The sequence below is a fragment of the Ursus arctos genome, unplaced genomic scaffold, assembly GCF_023065955.2.
Source record: "Ursus arctos isolate Adak ecotype North America unplaced genomic scaffold, UrsArc2.0 scaffold_14, whole genome shotgun sequence".
NCBI classification, from domain to species: domain Eukaryota; kingdom Metazoa; phylum Chordata; class Mammalia; order Carnivora; family Ursidae; genus Ursus; species Ursus arctos.
The window spans coordinates 39,233,820-39,253,484 of NW_026622808.1; the positions used below are offsets into that span (position 1 = coordinate 39,233,820).

Here is a 19,665-nt window from a genome sequence, read left to right on the forward strand (position 1 = left end):
CGATAGAATGATTCAACCCTTCATACAACGCCTGGGGCTCATCACAAGTGCCCTATGTCAGAATTTTTTAAAAATTCAAAACCTATGTGAAAGACAATTAGTTCATGTTATTAGAGAAAGATCGGCAACCATGGCCACAGGGGTGGTGTCTTTTTCTCTAGAGAGATCAAAAGCAGACACCAGGCTGCGAACGAGGCAGGAGTCCAGGTGGAAACCAAAGTAACCAAGCTCAGTAAGGAGATAGAATGGGATAGAGAAACTACTCCCTCTGAATGAAAGGTTCACGTTATCTCAATAGAAATAACCGTCTGATTCTTAAGAGTTCTAGTCTGACTGTCCTATTTTACAGGGAAGTAAACAGAGTCAGCAGGGTCACGTGCCCTTCCAAATCATACTCAGCTGGCCTGGGATGCCCTCATCTTGCAGGTCACACTGACGTAAATGGGACAGTCTAACAGTGGCTTCTAGCCCAAGATCAGAATTTGTGAGAACTCCAGTAAAACAGGATTAATTTATATATTTTTTTATGAGGAAATGTGTGATCGATCCAAAATTGACCTTGGAAAATATATAAATGAAGAAAAGATTTACTAGCCAAATTACTGATACAAATAGAATTTCCACCATAATACTTAAATTCAACTATTTTCATACTATGCTATTAAGTCCAAAAGAATCAATACTCTTATTTTAAAACCCTCATTTATTTACTGAAACATCTTCCCTAATACTCTCTACTAAGCAACATCTCATCCATACCTCACTTTAAAACTAACAGACTTAAACGCAATACAACTTACTCAGAAGGTAAATCAAGTGGAAAGATTCAGTCCTTCTCTAATAAATGCAGAATAAGACAAGTATAAGGTACAACCAAAATAACAAAGAATAAATAAGGATTACAAATGTCAATATGTCCTAGGATGTGGAAAAATGGGCTCACTTATTCCTCTGATAATAGACTAGCACCAATGACTAAGCACTTGCTATGTGGCCAGGTGCAAAGCAAAATGTTTTAAAGACAGTATCTTATTTAAGTCTCAAAACAATCCTGGAGGATAAACTCTTATGAACCCATTTTACAGATGAAGAAATTTACCCGAGGTCATAGTAAATGAGAGCAGACAGGAGAGCTGGGATTTGAAGACCAAATTTGCCCTCTTCCCAAAACACAATTCTTCATCATTACATAGAGCGAACTGGCAAACAAACACGCAGTAAGACCTACAAAACTTTTGCCACAGTAAGCCCATTTGGGGGAATATGTGCCAAGCCAACAAACCAAAATGGCAAAGGGGGCAGGCAGGAAACCAATCTGCATGAAGATATTCAAGCAGCTTTATAACAGCAATATGTTGGAAACAGCCCAAATGCTTCATCAATGGGCCTTAAGGGCCAAGAAAGGGGGTATACAAAACATGAAAATATTATATGGCCAGTAAAAGTGGCATGTCTGTGAACTATGTCAATACATAGAAATATCTCTAGAAAACAAATTTAACTAATTCGAAGGGATACATGCACACAATGTTTATAGCAGCATTAACAATAGCCAAATTATGGAAACAGCCCAAATGTCCATCGACTAATGAATGGATAAAGATGATGTGTTGTGTGTGTGTGTGTGTGTGCGCGCGCACGTGTGTGTGTGTGTGTGTGTGATGGAATATTACTCAGCCATCAAAAAGAATGAAATCTTGCCATTTGCAAAGACATGGATGGAGCTAGAGTATAATGCTAAGTGAAATAAGTCAGAAAAAGACAAAATACCGTATGATTTCACTCACGTGGAATTTAGGAAAACAATCAAACATGGTGGGGGGGCGAGGCAAACCAAGAAATAGACTCTTAGCGATAGACAACTGATGGTTATCAGAGAGGAGGTGGGTGGGGGGATGGGTGAAATAGGTGATGGGGATGAAGGAGGGTACTGGTCATGATGAGCACTGGGTGATCACTAAATTTTACACCTGAAACTAAAAACAAGAAAACAAATTGAAGCAAAAAAAATAACCATAAAAAATAAATTCAGAGATTACAACCCTGTAGCAAGATGCACGTGTGTGTTCAAGAGTGGAAGAACCACATTTAATGTTCATTAAGCAGCCCCACCCCTTTCTTTTGCATTAGCTTGAAGTTACCAATTCGTAAAGGCAACACAAGGAAACCCTGCTTCAAGATGCTATGATTCAGAATGTCCTCCTCTTCTAGATCCAAAGAAGTGAAGTTTTCATACAAAAATAAAGGAATAGCTCCACTAATTTTTAAGCCCCTCGCCCTCCGTGGTTTAGGCACTTTTTTTTTTAATCAAAGTACAGTTGACACACTAGGCATTCCTATTTTCAAATCAGATTAACAAAACCTCCTGAGTTATAAGCCCATACTTCATCAAATTTGTTAGCCATTTAGTACATTTATTTAAAACCTAATCTGTCTACAAATTGGAACATTATTTCTGTCACCATTTGGTTTGCACTAATAAGAGGCCACTCTCAGAATCTTGCTCTTTGATAACACATTTGAATATGTAACACTATTTAAGATAACATGGGCCACAAAGGAGGGAAGTTTAAGAGTGTCTGAACATAAGTCAATATGCAGGTTTATGGGGCGTCTGGGTGGCTCAGTCGTTAAGCGTCTGCCTTCGGCTCAGGGCGTGATCCTGGGGTCCTGGGATCGAGCCCCGCATTGCACTCCCTGCTCTGCTTGGAGCCTGCTTCTTCCTCTCCCACTCCCCCTCCTTCTGTTCCCTCTCTTGCTGCGTCTCTTTCTGTCCAACAAATAAATAAAATCTTAAAAAAAAATGCAGGTTTATGCTCCAAATGCAGATTTATAGACTCTATTCCCTGAAAAGGAGCAGGATATGCCCACAAGGGTTCTTCATCACACTCTCTCGGGGTTGGCCGGGAGGCTCAGCACACCCCCAGCCAGGCCACAGATACTTGCTGACACATCGCTCCCTCGGGCCCTCCAATGGCTTCCTGTATAACTGATCATCTCAGGGGAACAGAGGCACAATTAAAGAGCGTCCAAACTAACTGCTGCATCTTTCAAGAACAAGTTTGGGAAGTCCTGGGAGGAACTAGGCCCAGGTCGGTGCTATCTGATCTGCACTAGAGAAAGAAAAGCAGATTCCTCCGTTCAGCAAGAGTGGCCTCTGTCTGGGCAGATCCCACATCAGTCTTCATTGCAAGGTTCCTTTTCTCTGTCCTTACCAACCTACACATCCTGTCCACGTTCCTGTTTTGCCCTACACTTGGAATGACTTACTCTCGTCCCTCAAACATAAAGAACCACTGGGCTCCATGTATAACTGGCACAGAGCCAAAGCCCCCCAGTATGGTAAGGTCTGCCTCTAATAGCAAGCTGTTCAACATGGTAGCCTCCAGTCATGTGTAGTTATTTAAATGTAATTTGAGTAAAATTTAAAATTCAGTTCCTCAGTTACACTAGCCACATTTCAAGGGCTCAGTAGCCACAAGTGGTTAATAGTTCCTGAACAGCACAGTGCAGAGAAGAACATGTCCATCATCACAGAAAGTTCTACTAGATAGCACTGAGCCGAGAGGTTTCAGCACCTACCCACCTGCCTCTGCAATTCCAGGTGACATTCTCTCACAGCTGGACAATCTTCCCAGCTGTCACCAGGCACCATCTGTCACCTCATCTGACCCCAAGATGACAGCTCAGTTTCACCTGGGCAGCATTTTTTTTAAGACACAGTAAAACGAACACTTCCATGAGTTTATACATGTATCAATGTCTACATTTGTGTATCCACTACCACAATCAGCATACAAAACAGTTCCACCATCTCCCCAAAATTCCCTTGTACTGCCCCCCTTTGTAGTCAAACCCTGCAACTACCCCAAAAATCCTGGCAACCACTGATCTGGCAACTTTCTAAAAAAAACTCAGATTCCTGGCCTTCCCCTGGAAATCTCACTTAAGCAGGTCTGGGAGGAGGCCTGGAATCCACATACCCCTCCCCCCTCAACAGCCGCCATGTTCTTCAGGTGATTCTGATATGCAGCCAGGTTTGGGAACTTCTGAGGGTAAATGCCGAATCCTAGTTTAATTTAATTATCTGCAAAGTGCTCTCTGGTATCTAGGCTTGCTCTCTTCCCACCCCCATTAGCTGCTCTGCTGCACATGGCAGACGTCCATCGCAGGGTGGGTGATCGGAAGGCTGGGCAGGCTCGGCTGCTGGGGGCACTGGTAGGGTAAGAACTCTGTGACTCTGGTTTCTGGCACAGAGAGGCCTCTCTGAATCATGTGGCCTGCCATCCTAATCCCTTCCTGGCTCTTTGTGCCATGGAATCCTCATCTGGCAAAAAAGGAACCACATCAGAAATAATTGCCTACTTCCAAGGCTCACTGGGAAGTGATGATTTAGAGAATACTTTCAAAGGCACTGAGCAGCCAGGATGAAAGGTACCCCCACCCCCGCCCCCCGTGCTGGATACAACATCACCATGCAGGGCTGCCTGTGGATGGAACTCTCCTCACCCTGTTTACCTGATGGATGTGGGATATCAGGACTCAAAGTACAATAACATTGCAGCCATTAAATAAATAAATAAATAAATAAATAAATAAATAAATAAATAAATAAATAAATAAAAAAAACGTGTTTCCCTCCTAAATGCATGATCCCAAGGGCAAGGTACCAAATTCCATTTTTAAAGGGGAATTCGAAAGAGCCAACATCATCTCAGAAAACCTTGCCTCTGCTCAGAAAGTAAACAATTACAAAGAGGGTCAACGCTTGAGTTTAGCCATTCTTTCCAGCTTCTTCAGCTCTGCTGAGGATTCCTGGAAAACACTTTGAAAAGTTTAAGATGATCAAAGGAAAAGTATGGCCAACACAAGAAATGCTATCATGTAACATCACGTGTTTATTTAGCCCCACCAAGCCAAAGAGAGAAGACTGTTTGAAAGGGAGAGAATGCCTGCTTAATCAACTAAAAATGCATTCATTACTATGCTATTCACCGTGGCTTTCCTGAAATCAGACACTTTTGCCCCTAGACCATAAGATTGAAGCGATTTGAAATGAAAATATTTCCTGTCCACTGCTTGCCAGTTTCTAGCCCCAGAGTGATATAACAGATGACATCCAGTACAATAAATGCTTTTATTAACCATAAATTTGAGACTGCTTTAGGGATTTGAAGTGTTGGGTTTCATGCTGAAAAAATGTAATGTTATCCACAGACCATCAGTGAGTAACAAAAACAGAGGGACAGGTTATGCTACTTTGATCAAATTATGGCAAAAAAAAAATCATCTTTTGCATTTAAAATAGTAGTTGCATTCAGGGCATATCTTCAAGGAGCACCACAATAGTTTAATCATATGTCTTGGAGAGTTTAATGGAAATTCCTCCTGAATGCAGATTTCTAGAACCAACAGCTTCTGTTAAACAGAAAGGGAGTTGAAAAGTGTTATGAGGCTAAGTTAGCTGAGAAATTCAAATGCTAAAATGGGACCCCTAAATCTGGGTCTGTCAACCTCAGCACTATTGACACTTTGGGCCAGATAAGTCTTTACTGGGGAGGGCTGGCTTTCGCATTTCAGGGTGTTTGGCAGTATCCCTGGCCCCTAACCACAAAACGCCAGTAGCAAACCCCTTCCCAGTTGTGACAACCAAAAATGTCTCCAGGGATTCCACAAATCACCCCCAATTGAGAACTATTGCTCTGAATCAAATTCTAGGCCTGCTTAGCAAATGCTGCCTGATTTCTCTTTCTCCAAAGACCATGTCAGAGCCCGAGGAGTCTCGCAGCCGCAGCTCTCAGCCCCAGGGCCTCCCTCTGCACAGAAATGGGGAGCCCCAAGTGATTTCTGAAAATCAAAAGCACTCTGCACCTCCTCTCCCACCGAAACCGCACAGCCATGGAAACGAGAACTCTCTCCCCCTCGACCAGAGCAAACCAGCCTAAGCAAAGGCAACCCGCCACCACCCCACCACCCCCCAGGCACACCCGGGCCAGGCCTTTGTGTCCGGCACATTCCAGCAGAGGAGCCGGCTGCTGGGCTGGGCTGGGCTGCCCCACATCCCTGCCAGCCTCCAGACTGCTGCTTTCTGGCCTTTCACTGTCAGGCCAAGGAGGGGACCAGGGACCCAGTGCCAGAAAAGAAAATGAGAAGCAAAGGTGAACCTCTGCAGCCCATTCTCTGCATGCTGAATGTCCCACTATTACATCTCGGCATGACATTTCACGGCCAGCAGGGGAGGGGGCCCAGCCCTGAAAGCTGAACAAATGCCGGGCGCAGAGGCCCGCCTGTGCCCTCCCTGTCTCCCCGCACTTATGAATAAAAGATGGACGGTTTGTCTCGGCCATTTTCCTGGTACCCTGTAAGAATAACAGCGGGCTGCTTTCTGACATTTTATCTTAACTCTGAAAAATAATCCATATGCACTTCACAGGTCTTTAACTGTACCTGCCCTTACATCGGGGGTAAGGACAAAGGAGAGAAAAGCCACGTAATTAGGTAGAAGACAGGAATTCAGGTTAAGCTAACGCAACTGTCTGTCTGGAAGGGACTCTAATAAAATAATTTAGGCAACAGGCAATCACAGAACCAAAAGGCTGGCAACTGACTTCGAGGACATGTTTTGAGTGAAGTGGCCTTTCCTGGAAATAAAGTTCAATGTTTTCTTAGCACAAAGGAAAGTAATGACTGAATTTTGGTGTGAGGATGCATTCAACCGGAAACCTGCCTGGGCCAAATAGAGGTTTTAATAGGAACTCGTTCCCAGTCGTGGAGGGCGACACCTAAGAGGCCTTGCGACAGGCTCATGTGAATAGCAAAAACCTTATACATTCTTGAGACACCACAGTCCTAATGTTGAGAGCACAACTGATTTCAAATAGTCTTTAAGGGAAGAGGATATATTACAGCCTAGCACACATGACACCCTGTGCTTTGGATTCTCAGTAAAGTAAAAGGGAAGCCTTCATGTAAAGCATCTCCTTTTTAAATAAGACAACACAAGACTGAACTGGATGAAACCACTGGAAAGGTCTCCATGTGCAACAGTTTCAAGTAGAAAAACCAAATTTTGCTCAGCGCTGAAACTGTATTCATATTTGTTACCTACTGATACCTAACACACAACGTCACAATATCATCTTTGGAGGGATCTGGCCAAAATATTAACCCTTGTTGTGAGGAAACGAGCAGAAATCTAGATTGTGGGACCGTCTACACCACAAGTGACCCTGAATCTTCAGAATGTGTATTTATAAAGGACCAAAGAAATGGGTGGAAGGACCGTCCTCATTTAAAGGAGACCAAAGAGACAGGATGTCTCTGTAGAAGTGATCTATTTAAAGGGCACCTGGGTGGCTCAGTCGGTTAAATGTCTGCTTTGGCTCAGGTCATGATCTCAGGGTCCTGGGATGGAGCCCCGCATCGGGCTCCCTGCTCAGCAGGGAGTCAGCTTCTCCCTCTCCCTCTGCAGCTCCCTCTGCTGTTCCCCTGCTTGAGCTCGCTCTCTCTCAAATAAATAAATAAAATCTTAAAAAAAAAAAGAAAGTGATCTATTTAAGAATGATCCTTGTCTGAATCCTGGAACGTGATTCAGAAAGAAATCACGAAGTACTGCAGGACAACTGAGGTGGGCAGGGCAAGCAATTGGTGACTCCCAGCAAAGGGGAAACAGGTGCTCATTTTACAGTGCTTTCAACTTTTCTATAGGCTTGAAAATTTTCAGAATCCAAAATATGGGCAAGAAAGTATAGTAAAGATAAGCCCAGGTACCAGGGACCAGCCACCTGTTGGGCTGGTGGGGGGCAGGGTGTGCTACGCAGCAATAATTTCACCTCCCTGTTTAGTTTCAGAAAATATATGCCCAAAATATTATTAGTGTTTTTTAAAGGAAAATTACATAAGTCTTAATACAGCATAGGTCTAGAATAAAAATAAGATGTAAAAAACATAATAATATGACATTATTCACCTAACTGGGCAAGGGGGTTGGGAATGTGCACACAGCAGACATTTAAGACATTCGTGTTTCTGATTTTAAAAAGTCATAGGTCCTTGAAAAGCCGCTTCACGCCTTTCCCTAAAACTCTTCTCCTGCAATTTATCATTCTCTTTCTCATGTCAGAAAGCCTACTAATTTAAAAACTTTTTAGAACAGCTCTTTAAAACCCCCCTGCCTTCCGCCCAAAGTCTCCCCCCATTATCCACCCTCATCTTTCTTTAATGAGATAAAAGCAATAATTACACTAGTCTTGACCAACTCGAAACTATGCACTTAAAAAAAAAAAAAAAACAAAAAAAAAACATGTGACCCTTTAAGTAAAAGGAAGAAAGCTCAGTAAATGGGAAATGTGCTCAAGTGTAAAGATGTGGGGGTAGAATTTCTGTCTCTTGAGGACTTCAAAACCCAGGGAGGAGAACAATGAGAGAGGCAGTGTGTCCAAAGCAGCCTTAGGAGGGACCTGGGTGACTGTCACCTTGGGCAAGTCAGACACTGGGAACCCACGGCTCCCACCGCCCTGAAGCAGCCTTTGGACAGCACAACCAGATGTTGCATTTTCTCTGCTTAATTTCGGTAAAACTCCATGACCTCTTTCTCAAATTAAAAAGGCAATGCTATTTTTTTTTAAACCACAGGAGCTATCTTTAGTGAAGCCTTCTAAGGATTTCATTAATTCATAGCCAGCCAACCAGGACCTTTCCCACAGTCTTCCACAAAAAAGCCCGGGAAGTCACTGACTGCTTGGCTGGATCTGAATATGAGCAGAGGTAAGATCAGAAATATCTAGTTCCTCCCACAGGGAGGCAAGCCATGGAAATCAAAGCCGGGCAAAAACTCATTACTACAGCTGGCCAGCAAACCCACAGCCCTGGAAAGAAGGCAGAGAGCATTTTTGATTCTGGATGGACCATCTAGTGACTTCAGAAAACGGAACGTGCTCACAACCAGAGGGGATGAAACAAAACGAGACATTTCATCAAGTCCAAAACCAGGAAGCACAGTTAGCACTGGATAGTAACTTTGTACATTTTTTTTATCCACGGTGCAGCGTAAATTGCACAGTCCAGACAGCTCCTCTTGAAGCAACCAACACTTTACAAGGTGCGGTCCCCATCCAATCCCGGCCCGATCACCACCTCAGTCATCCCCTGGACCATCCTGCAGCCCGGCAGTTTACTGGTGCCAGTAATCCATGATGTGACGAGGTGGAACATATTTTATGCTAACTCGGAGCACCTAATGCCACGTGATGCACGAATGTCAAGAAAATGTAAGAAACCACAGGACTTCAGAGGATATCTGTATGACAGCTGCTCACCTTCCAGGTCACCTCAGCAGAGAGAACCCCTGAGATCATCCATATGTGCCACCATCATTCTCATCACTGACTGTGATTTCCTGCAGGGCACTTGGTCATTCAAGGAACATTCAGGGAGAACCTACTATATGCCCACCCCTGATCTCCTGATGCAGCAGGAAACAAAATAGATACGGGCTCTGGCCTCAGGCCGTGGACACTGCAGTGGGGGAAACAGACGAGAGATAGACAAGAAAACACCATGGGGGGGGGTGGGGGAATGGGATAGACCGGTGATGGGTAGTAAGGAGGGCACATATTGCATGGTGCACTGGGTGTTATACACAACTAATGAATCATCGAGCCTTACATCGAAAACCGGGGATGTACTGTATGGTGACTAACATAATATAATAAAAAATCATTATTAATAAAAAAAAAAAAAAAAAAAAAAAAAGAAAACACCATGGGTGTCTCACGGTGAAAAGGTCTGTGGAGAAAAACAAAGTGAGGTAAAGAGGGCAGGTTGCTATTTCAAACAGGGTGGTCATGTTGCTATTACATCGTCCAACTTGTCTCCATGTTTAATTGAAGCTCCAGAAATCAGGCCCAGCACAGAGAAAGCACCAAATTCACACTGAATGGAGAAATGGCCACTGAGGGTCACTCTTATCAAACGATTCATCTGCTGGAGAGACCCGTCAAGCCTCATGCTTCGTGACAGGTGCACGCAGACAAAATTCAAGGCCTACCTACAACCCAACCTACATCCTCGGCCTTCTGTCCCCACCCCGTGCAAAGAACCACCCTCCCTCAGCTTTGCCACTTCATTCTTTGTGTCACACTTTTCTTTCAAAGGATCCCTCCACCTCCTGGTTCCACCTACAGAGGGGAGCCGCCTTCTTCGGCCATTCAACCCCTTCTTCTAAGCTTCCTCTGAACCATCCGAGTTAAGTTTCTTCTTCATAAACGAATCAAGTTTCCTCTTCTTCAATCATCACTGCAAAAGGCTGGATGCATTCTCACTAAATCTGGAGGCATGATGGGGTGGGTCTGACTTTACTGCATGCAGGCTTTCTGGCACAGGTGAAATTCACATGGGGAGGCCAGGAGAGGGGGAGCACGATGTGGAGAAGCCTCATAGAGAAAGGTGAGCCTCCTCCAAAGCAGGGGAAACTAAGGCAGACCAGGAAGCCAGAATTACTGGGAACCAGTGGGGACAAGGGCTAAAAAGCCAGCTTTCCAAAGGTGTCAAGCAGCACCTCAGGCACTGGTACATCATTACGCTGCTTCTCACACTGGCAACTGCATAGGCAGAATGTTCTAGTTTGAGGAGCAGCAGGAATGTGGTTCGTGTTTCTCTGGAAGGAGTGGGGAGGTGTAGAGAGAGGACAGAGAGTTCCTTGTACCTTGGAATCCTTCCTGCACCTCCCTGACTCTGGGCCTTTTTCTTGCAGCCCCAGCTGGGTGGGGAGCCACTGCAGACAGGGGAGAGGGCCTGGTCCTACCGTCTTTGTCTTTTCCCTGGAAAGTAAACTACAAAACCACACCAAGACTTGACACAGTGTCACTGCCCAAAAAACCATGTCTTACGTCCTCACTCCAGACTAGTCTTCTCGAACTTCAGATCTTGAGCAGTCACGATAAATCCTGACCATGTGAGTGCCTGTGCCCCACCCAGAGCCAACGTGCCCACTCCAGAGAAAGGCAGCGACAAACTGTCACTCAGCAGGGCTCACACTTGTTAGTGCTGACTGCTTGTGCATCGGTCTGGATTACATTGCATTTCCCTCTGGTAAAACGGGGGCCATTTCAGGAGAGGAGAAACCAGAAATCACCTGGACAGAATAAAATCACAAAGAGTTTTTAAACCATATGGCCTGTCTCAGGAAAATGCACTTCTTCGTTCCAAGGAAACCCTCCCTCTACCCCATCTCAGAACAGAAGTCTGGGGCCGCAGCCAGCATATTTTAAAGGGTTACCATTCAATGGGGGGGGGGTTGGGGGGAGGGGTGTCATTCTACAAAACTGACAAAACAGAACACTTGGAAAAACTCCTAGTTTTTAAGGAAATAAAATTTTTAAATCTAAAAAGATTATATTTAAAGCCTAATCCTTCATGATTTCAAAAGGATTCATCTGAAGTATTCATTTAATGTGTGAAATGTAAATATCCATCCAAACATTTAATTAATGCTATCAATTTCCATTCCCTTTCAAAGTTGCCGCTTCAATTTTATAGGACATTCCTGATAAGTTCAAGCAACCTTCCCTACAATGTAGCAATTTTAATGAAAAACCCTCGTGATTAATGTTCAGTTTTGGAATGAAGTAACATACAATGAAATTACAATTTATTAAATGTCCAACAATACTTGCTATCTACTGCCCTTTCAACTCTAAAGGTACTAGCTTTATGTAAATAAGACATTTTACCATTAGGTTCACTATAAATCCAATGCTTCTTAAAAGTGCACAGTTTTTGAAATGGAGGTCGTTTCCATTCATGCTATTAAATCAGACAATTTATAGGCCAACTTCCGTTTTAGAAGAGAATTACATGCGTGTTCACATCACATCTTTATTTTGTCATCCACCCAGTGATTTGCTGAGGACAGCTGGTACCTATTAAGTCCCCCCTTTAAATGTTGTAGCCTTAATTAGCTACATCCACCTTCCCCCAACATTTCCAAACAAGGAACCAAAGCAAAGGGAAGCCCTTTTTATCACAGATGCTTTGAACAATGAAGTTGTAAATGTTAAAATACTAGTCTCCATTAGAAACCAGCTAGTTATTCCTTTTTTAGGCCCCATCACAAAAAGAGGGTACACACAGGGTTTAAATGTTTGGTGTTTGTTACTTAGGTAATTTTTAGTTTCACGCCTGGCTGTTGTTAATTAAACTTTCCCAGTTACTGCTTGGGAAAGGGTGAGGGACAGTCTCCCCAGAGATATTCTCGGTTTTATTTAGGCTGCACACTTCTTACTTGGGATTTCTGAGCCCATAAAACCAGCAGACAGAATCTGCAAGGAGAGAATAAGCCTGTTATGGTTTTCTATGAATAGATATCACGCTCTTCCCAGATAATAAAGACTTTCCAACTCACACGATGAAAAATCCACTTGATTGCAGGACTTTAACCTGCCAGTGTAGACAGAACACACTGATTTGGTTATAATGTCGACTTCCCTTCTTAAAAAATTTTAAAGAAGTAATCTATGATGCACTCAGGACTTCAAGTGTGAATTACATCTACCTGCTAAATTTTGAGCAAGATAACGAGCCATCTCTAGGATTTCCCCCCTTAGATTTGGTTTATTCTTAGAGATTTGCCAGCTTTAATTTGCAGTAAGACGATCTGTTTCAATAGGATGTGCTCTCTCCTGGGCTTGTGTCTTTTCAATCAGCCAGTGGCCCTGCCGGGTTTAGAGTGGCAGAGAGGAAGTGGCCTGTGGTTAAACAGAGGAAATTCCAAGGCATTTTAATAGAGCAAATAGTCTCTTTACTTCCCACAGGGAAGAGCTTCAAAGGGCCCCGGGCCCTGGAGAAGACAATGTGTTGTGGGGCCATCAGTCACCTAATCGTGTGTCAGGACCATTCAGAATGTCCCAGCAGCCAAGACAAACACTGCCCGGGAGGACATTGCCTCCCACCGGACGAGCAAGTCAAGCCACTGGGAGACGGGGCCTGTGGCACCAGCACAGACAGGCCCCCTGAGATTGCAGAGGGCAGGGGACCTCCAAATTTGGGGGAGATATGAGACATAAAAGGTCTCAGCTGGCAGGGCAGAGTGCAAGAGAAAGGTCTCCTCCAAGGGCACTGTCTCCCCACCCCAGGCTATCAAGCTTCTAGGGGTACCTGAGCCCCCAGCCTCAGCCCCACACTCTTACAAATGGGGGGGGGGGCAAGCCTCCAGAAGCCTAAAAGCCCATCCATCAGAGGCAGACACAAGAGGCAGTGAGAAACGAAAAGGTAGAATTAATTGCTGATGGGGTGGCCTCAGCAGCAGCAGACATCTGCTGGGCATGGTATGTGAAAAAGCTCAGGGACCAATGAGGGGAAAAGAGGGTCTAAAAGCTTAAACACACACACATTTTAGGCCAAATGAAGCATGAAAAATACTCAACTTAAAATAAAGACTTACAAAAGCATTAGCAGTTCTTTCCTTTGTAGGGACACTGGTAAGGTTTGAACTGCGGAGAATATGATTTGGATCCTTCCCTGCTCTTTCCTGAGACTGTTTTCCAGACAAGCCCAGCTGTTCTGGGGAGGAACCCATGGAAGCGTCAGGGTCGCCTTTACTCCTGGCCTCCCCTTCAACCCCAGGCTAAAGTCATCCTCCCAAATCAGGGTGCCCTGCCCAGCTGGCTCCCTTGGATCCCCCTCAGCCAGCCTGACCCCTTTCACTGTTCAGGGCTCTGACAAAGTCTCCACTTCCTTTCTAAATACAGGGAAGTAATTTAAAGTCAAACTCTGATTTTAAATGCTTAGAGTGTGGTTTCTCTCCCCCTTCTCTGGCCTGGGGGAAGTCCTGTCTCCTAAAGCAATGGCTCTCATCACTGAGAGAGCATCAGAGGAATTTGTTAAAATGCCAGTTGCTGAACCCCCATCTCACTCCCATTCTGGTCGCATTAGCCTTGAATCTGCATTTTAACGAGCTCCCAAGACAATCCTGATACTGGAAGCCCCTAGACTTTACTTTGAGAAATTGTGTTCAGAGGGAAAGGGTCCACAGACGGTACTTTCTTGCTGGTCTCATTCACCCAGCTGTATCCCCTTGTTAATACAACTAGCACAATGCCCCAGGCACTGCAGGGGCTGGGGGGGGGGGGGGCGGGGAGTCAGTGAGATGGATGGGGGAGGGGAGAGAAGGGAGGGCTGTTCAAGAGAGATGGACCCGGGCCAGAAGGATTCCCAATTAATACGGCAAAACAGGCTGGAGGAAAGCACCACGGTTCTTATAAAAATGTCTCTCTGAAAAATGTGTCAACCAGGGCTGAGTCACTTTTTAACCAAGAATTCTGTAAGAGACACGAGAGCATATATAACATGGAAGACATGGCCACAAGACAGGCAAACCAGATGCAGGCTAGGGAGCCATAAGCTGCAAGTGAATGAAAACGCATCCAATTCAGAATCAAATAAACATGCCTGGGCCCACAGCCAAGGAGAGTTCTTGGATTGGACTTTTATCAGGACCTAAATTTCAACCAGCTGGAACTTCTTCTTTTCCAAGTACCACCCTATTCCTTCCTACCTTTTGAGATGAAGTATTTGCCTTAAATGGGAAACTTGCACTTCATTGTAAAGACGATGCCAGCATTCTGGCTTCCTGAATTCCTGAAGGAGCAGGCTTTTTTTGCAGGGTAGACATTTGTTTCAGAGATAAAAGACCAGAGAAGCTGAACCCCGTTTAGGGAGGAAGGCGTTTCTTGTTCTGTCCTTCTCCACTGCAGGAAACGCCACAAAATAAAAACCTGTGGGAGCCGATGCCTAATTCTTTGTTCCATCAGTGTATTTCGGACAAACAGCAAGATGACGGAAAAAAACCTCAGTGCAATTTATAGAGGGGAAAAAACCTCAGCGCAGTTGATAGAAAGTTACCCATCACAAACAACCATCCCACTATCAAGAAGCAACAGTTGAGATCCAGTGTAAATGAGGATGCCAGCTTTAGAAATTGTTATTTCTTTGGGAAAACTGTATTTATTACTCCAAGAGCAACTTTACCTGGCAAGGGCCCTAAGAGATTTTTGTTTTTAAGTAGTCAAGGAAGTGTGCCCACAACTCATTTCTAAAACACTGAGCTGTGTTCAAGATGGTATCGGCCCCTTAATTGCCCCACTAATAATAGGAAGGTTGTGAAATCTGACCACTTAAACCAGGCCAGCTCCTCAGAGAGCCTCCCCAAAGGGTGTGTTAGAAAAGCTGCTGAAGGTTAGCTGGCTGCAGTCACCTTGCAAGTCCTGGGAAAACACACACTGCTGCAGGGGCAAGAGTTCCTGGAACAAATGCTCCCTGGAGATCAAGGGGGTCATTTGCTCAGTTCCTCCGCAGCACCCAAATCCTGCAGGGCTCACGTCTCCACCCTGCTGTCCCCCTCTCAGGTTCCATGTGACCAAGACCCACGGGAAGGCGTCTCCTGTTTGAGTCACACATAATCAACCCTTCTTTCATGTCTGCATGGCCCCAACTAGACTGTAAGCAACCTCAGAACTGAGACCAACATCTATGAGCTGACTACCCACCACCTGGTAGGGGACTCTGACATGAATCAAAGGCCCAAATCACTGTACACCAGCACTCACTGGCCAGTCCTCTGACAGAGCAACATTTGGAAGACCCAATGTAGGGAAGTGCTGGCAGGGAAGGCCTCCTGCAGGAAGTGCTGCTGGAGCAGAGAAGGGAGGCTGAGGTGTAAAGAAAAGGAACACAGACAGGAACAGCATGTGCAAAAGCCTGCTGTGGAGTGGACACCAGTGCTCTCATCTCTCCACCCACTTACTAAAATCATTACCTAATACAGGACTTAGTAGGAAGGCTACAGGGTCTAATTGGGCTCAGTCAAGATTTACAGGCTCTGAGGCCACCAAGATGAGGTTAAGTGCCTGGCTAAAGAAAACTGTCCTAAGACATAGTTGTGAGCAAATATTAACAGCGTAGTGTGGTGAGAACTAAAGCGCAAGGACCTGTGTGAGAAGGCAAAGCAAAGGGAATGGCATTCAGGGAGGGCTTCCTGGAGGTGGTATCACCTGAGCTGAGTCTTAGGAAAAGCACAAGGTTCTCAGGGGAAGGAAAAGGCATCATAGGAGCAGAGAAAGCATGCCTCAACAGCACAGAGGGCACCAAAGTTAGGGACAGGCTGGAAAGGTAGGTACGCAAGGCAGGTGGGCAAGAGGGGTTGGGGATGGCTCCATCAGATGCACCAAAAAGAAGTCCAGGAGGGAAGGAGCCATGCAGCAGGTTGGGAAGAATGTAGAATCTGGGAGATGGCCCAGAGGCTTCCATGCTCATTCAAAGAAGGGACCCAAGGAGAGAATTAGTTAGACCAAGGTAAAAGCTGTTGAGAAGGTCACCCCCAACTAGGAGTTGTGGTGGGAGAAAAGAGGTCAGCCTGAGTGTGAGGCTTCTGGGGCAGGGGCCATCATTAATTCGGAGTAGGGGTGCACAGTCAGGGGAAATGAACACATTCCCACAGGCATAGAGAACAAAACCATCAGCTTGGCTCCTTTGGGCCACTATTATACCTGAAGCATTAAAACTTCACAAGCTTTGTGAACTGATACGTGAAGCCACCTGCAGAAAAATAGCAACTTGGACCGATCCACCTTTGCTGTCATATGTAAACTCAGAATAAAATGCATGTGATGCTCTTTATTCAAAAGCCAAAACATCCACTTAGATCCAAAAAGTTTAGCAAGATTAATAAGTCAATAGGAGATAGCCTTAAGGTAAACTTTTTGATCTAAAAACTGGGAAAAACTTGGTATCTTAAAAAATAGTAATTGTGGTATTTTACTAAAATGGGACAGGGTAAGAAAATGTGATGTTTTACTCCAACAGGAATAGTTATATTCACTATGGGATTGGTGGTGGGAGGGTGTGTTATAGCTCTCTATAGTGCGGCTATTAGGTTTGAAGATAACCCAGCTGCCTGGCTCATACCTGGTTTTCTGCACTGTGTTTCTCTGAATGTGGGACAAGGGAGCTGAAAGCACCAGCCTGCGACTCTAAAAGGGTGCCAGGTCCTAGGCCTTGACTGTGCTGAGGCCATTCAGAACATCCCAGAAGAGGTGAGTCAACCTTATTCCAAGTAAAGGACCCAATTCTCAGCGCAACAGTGCTGGGATAACTAGGAAATCCCCATTTATTCCCATTTTTCAGGTGGAGAAACTGGAGCCCAGGAGCAGAGCCAAGGTCACGTCCGTGGCTGCTTGAGTGCAAAGCCCTCACAAAGCCCTCCACAAGTCTAAAGGCCTTGAATGCTCTGACGCCTGGCCACCCTCCCGCTTGGGTGGGAGGTGCGCGGCAGACAGATGCAGTCTCCGGGTCCTGGGGCCGCCCAAGCCCAGGAACCCTGGTGGGGACTGGGGACCGCAGCATCCCCGCGCACACCGCCCCCCCCCTCCACCCTACGCCCGGACAGCATCAAAGTGCTCGTTTACTGGGAGAAGGCTCCAAACACAAGGCTAAGTCTGTGCACCTCTCCAGTCTCCTCTGGAGCATCTGACCGAGGTGACAAACTCATGCCTGCCTTTGGCCTAGAAAAATACCGGCAAGTCAAGCTGGGGCCAGGGAGAGGGGGTGTAGGTCATCCGCGAGACCATTTGCCAGACGAAGGGCTGAACGGGGAGCAAAATTTCCCAGCAAGTCAGGAATCGGGGGTGGGGTGAAAGTGGGGTAAGACGGCCCAGCCTAGAAGGAACAATGCAGCCACGAGAGGGGGCGCATCCCTCCCCAGCGCTCCGGGTCCCCACTCCGGCAGTCCCGGGACTCTGCAGAGTTGTGGACTGGAGGAGTGGACTACAGGGCCACTCCTGCTCCAAAGCGCCCCCAGTTCGGACAGCTCTGAGCATCCCAGCCTTGGGGCGAAGGAGGTACAGGTCCGGAAACAAAGGGTGGGGCGCCCTTCTCCCGCCCGCCGCGGGACGCCCCTCTCGCCCGCCCTCTGGGAGCCGGACCCCGGCCAGTGGCCGCGCCTCATTAGCAACACAAAGCCGGGGGTCGGGCGGCCCCTTTCATCCCGGCCGGGGATGGCGGACGCGCGCCCCGGGAGGGAAGAAGGGCGGGAGCAGCGGGGATCCCAGCCCTGCCGCAGACTCCGCGTAGGGCAGGCACGTCGGCACCCGCTCGGCTGCCCGCAAGCACCTGTGCGCACCGCGCCCGCCGCGCTTTTGGGGACGAAAAGAAGTTTCTCCTTACCCTCCAGCCGCAGGTGTCCGCGCCCCGCGCTCTGCTGGAGCCGCCCGCGGCCACGGCCAGCTGCGAGCCGTTGAGGCAAGCGTTGACCGTGAAAAAGACGGAGCAGAGCTGCAGCCACGGGGCCATGGCCGTGCGCTCGCCCAGCCCTACCCTACTCTGCACCCCGACTGCCTGCCTCTGGCCAGCCCCAAGTGGGCGGTGGCGCCGGCGGCGGCGGCGGCGGAGCTGGCCGCACCACTGAGCATGCGCTGCCGGCCCGCGCCCTGCCCCTTCTCTCCGGGCCCCGCCCCCAGCCCCGACTTTAGCGCTCTGGCCCCGCCCCTCCAGCCCAGCCATACGTCTTGGCCCCGCCCCGCCCTGTAACCCACCCCCTCATCCCCCCAACTATGGCCACACCCCGAATCTCCACTGAGGAACCGGGAGCTGCAGTTTTTTTTCCCTTCACCTGACAGGTCTTTTTTTTAATCCAAGGGATTTGTCCAAGTGATGCCTGCTCCCAGCGAAAAATTCAGGAAAACACAAAGAATATAATAATAATGGTTTTAAAAATAATTTAACCAACACCTACTACTTGCCAGGCCTCTTCTTGAATCTTCCCAACCGCACAGGGAAGTGTCAGTATTATTCTCCCAATTTCCGGCGCAGAAAAGTGAGGGTAATTTGGTGGTTAGAAAAAATCCTGGCTGAGACCTCCGACAAGTAACTTATTCTCTCCATATTACTGTTCCTGCCCCCTGTAAACTGGAAAAACAAAAGTATGCTGGTCTGGGGAGGATTCTACTGGTTAGCACATAGCAAGTGCTCAATAAAAGCTACATTGTATAATTAAGCTACTTGCATAAGTCATCCAGCTGGTACCTACTGAGATTCAAATCCAGATCTGACAAAAACAGTACTCTTAACCAGTACACTTGTCAGATTTACATTGTGCAATGGATAGGAAGCTGAGGCTCGGAGAAGTCAAGTAGCCAAGGTCATATGACTTCAGCACGAGCCCCTTCCCACTTTGACTTGTATCTGTGCACCTGAATCCCACCATTTCACTGTCCTCGGCCCCGCCCCTCATCTCTGCTACCCCGTCCTCCTCAAAGGCTTCCTAAGAGCTGAATTGCCTCCTTCCGCTTTCGTCCCAATATACGATGCATTTCTCTCCACTTGAATTCAGAGAGATCTCCAGAAAGGTAAATCAGGTCACTGACTTCTGATTGAAAATCCTCTGCGGTGGAATTTTTTCAGCGGACCTTTATAGTAAAATCCATACTGGCCCCTCCTCCCCCCACATTCTCTCTTCCCACTCTGCCTTCACCACTTGATTGTGTGGAACTGCCCACTCAACCACATCTTGTTCTTCTTGTCTCAGTAAACTTTGGAGACTCTCTGTCCAACAAGGCATCTTCCTCTACATGACTCTCTCCTTCTAGGGTCCTTGTCTGCCAGGCCTAAGTG

The 19,665-nt window shown here is 46.5% G+C and overlaps 1 protein-coding gene across 2 annotated transcripts in view; it reads right to left on the reverse strand.

Annotated features, from left to right (window-relative positions):
* The window catches only part of IL17RD (interleukin 17 receptor D), a 67,298-nt gene extending 48,887 nt beyond the window's left edge, over positions 1 to 18,411 (reverse strand). For both annotated transcript variants that reach the window (XM_044384937.3, XM_026501076.4), the window contains exon 1: positions 18,220 to 18,411. In XM_044384937.3, the coding sequence (XP_044240872.2) occupies positions 18,220 to 18,345 (126 nt within the window). In that variant the 5' untranslated portion in view covers positions 18,346 to 18,411. The remainder of the gene's footprint in view (positions 1 to 18,219) is intronic.
* Positions 18,412 to 19,665: the final 1,254 nt, after the last annotated feature.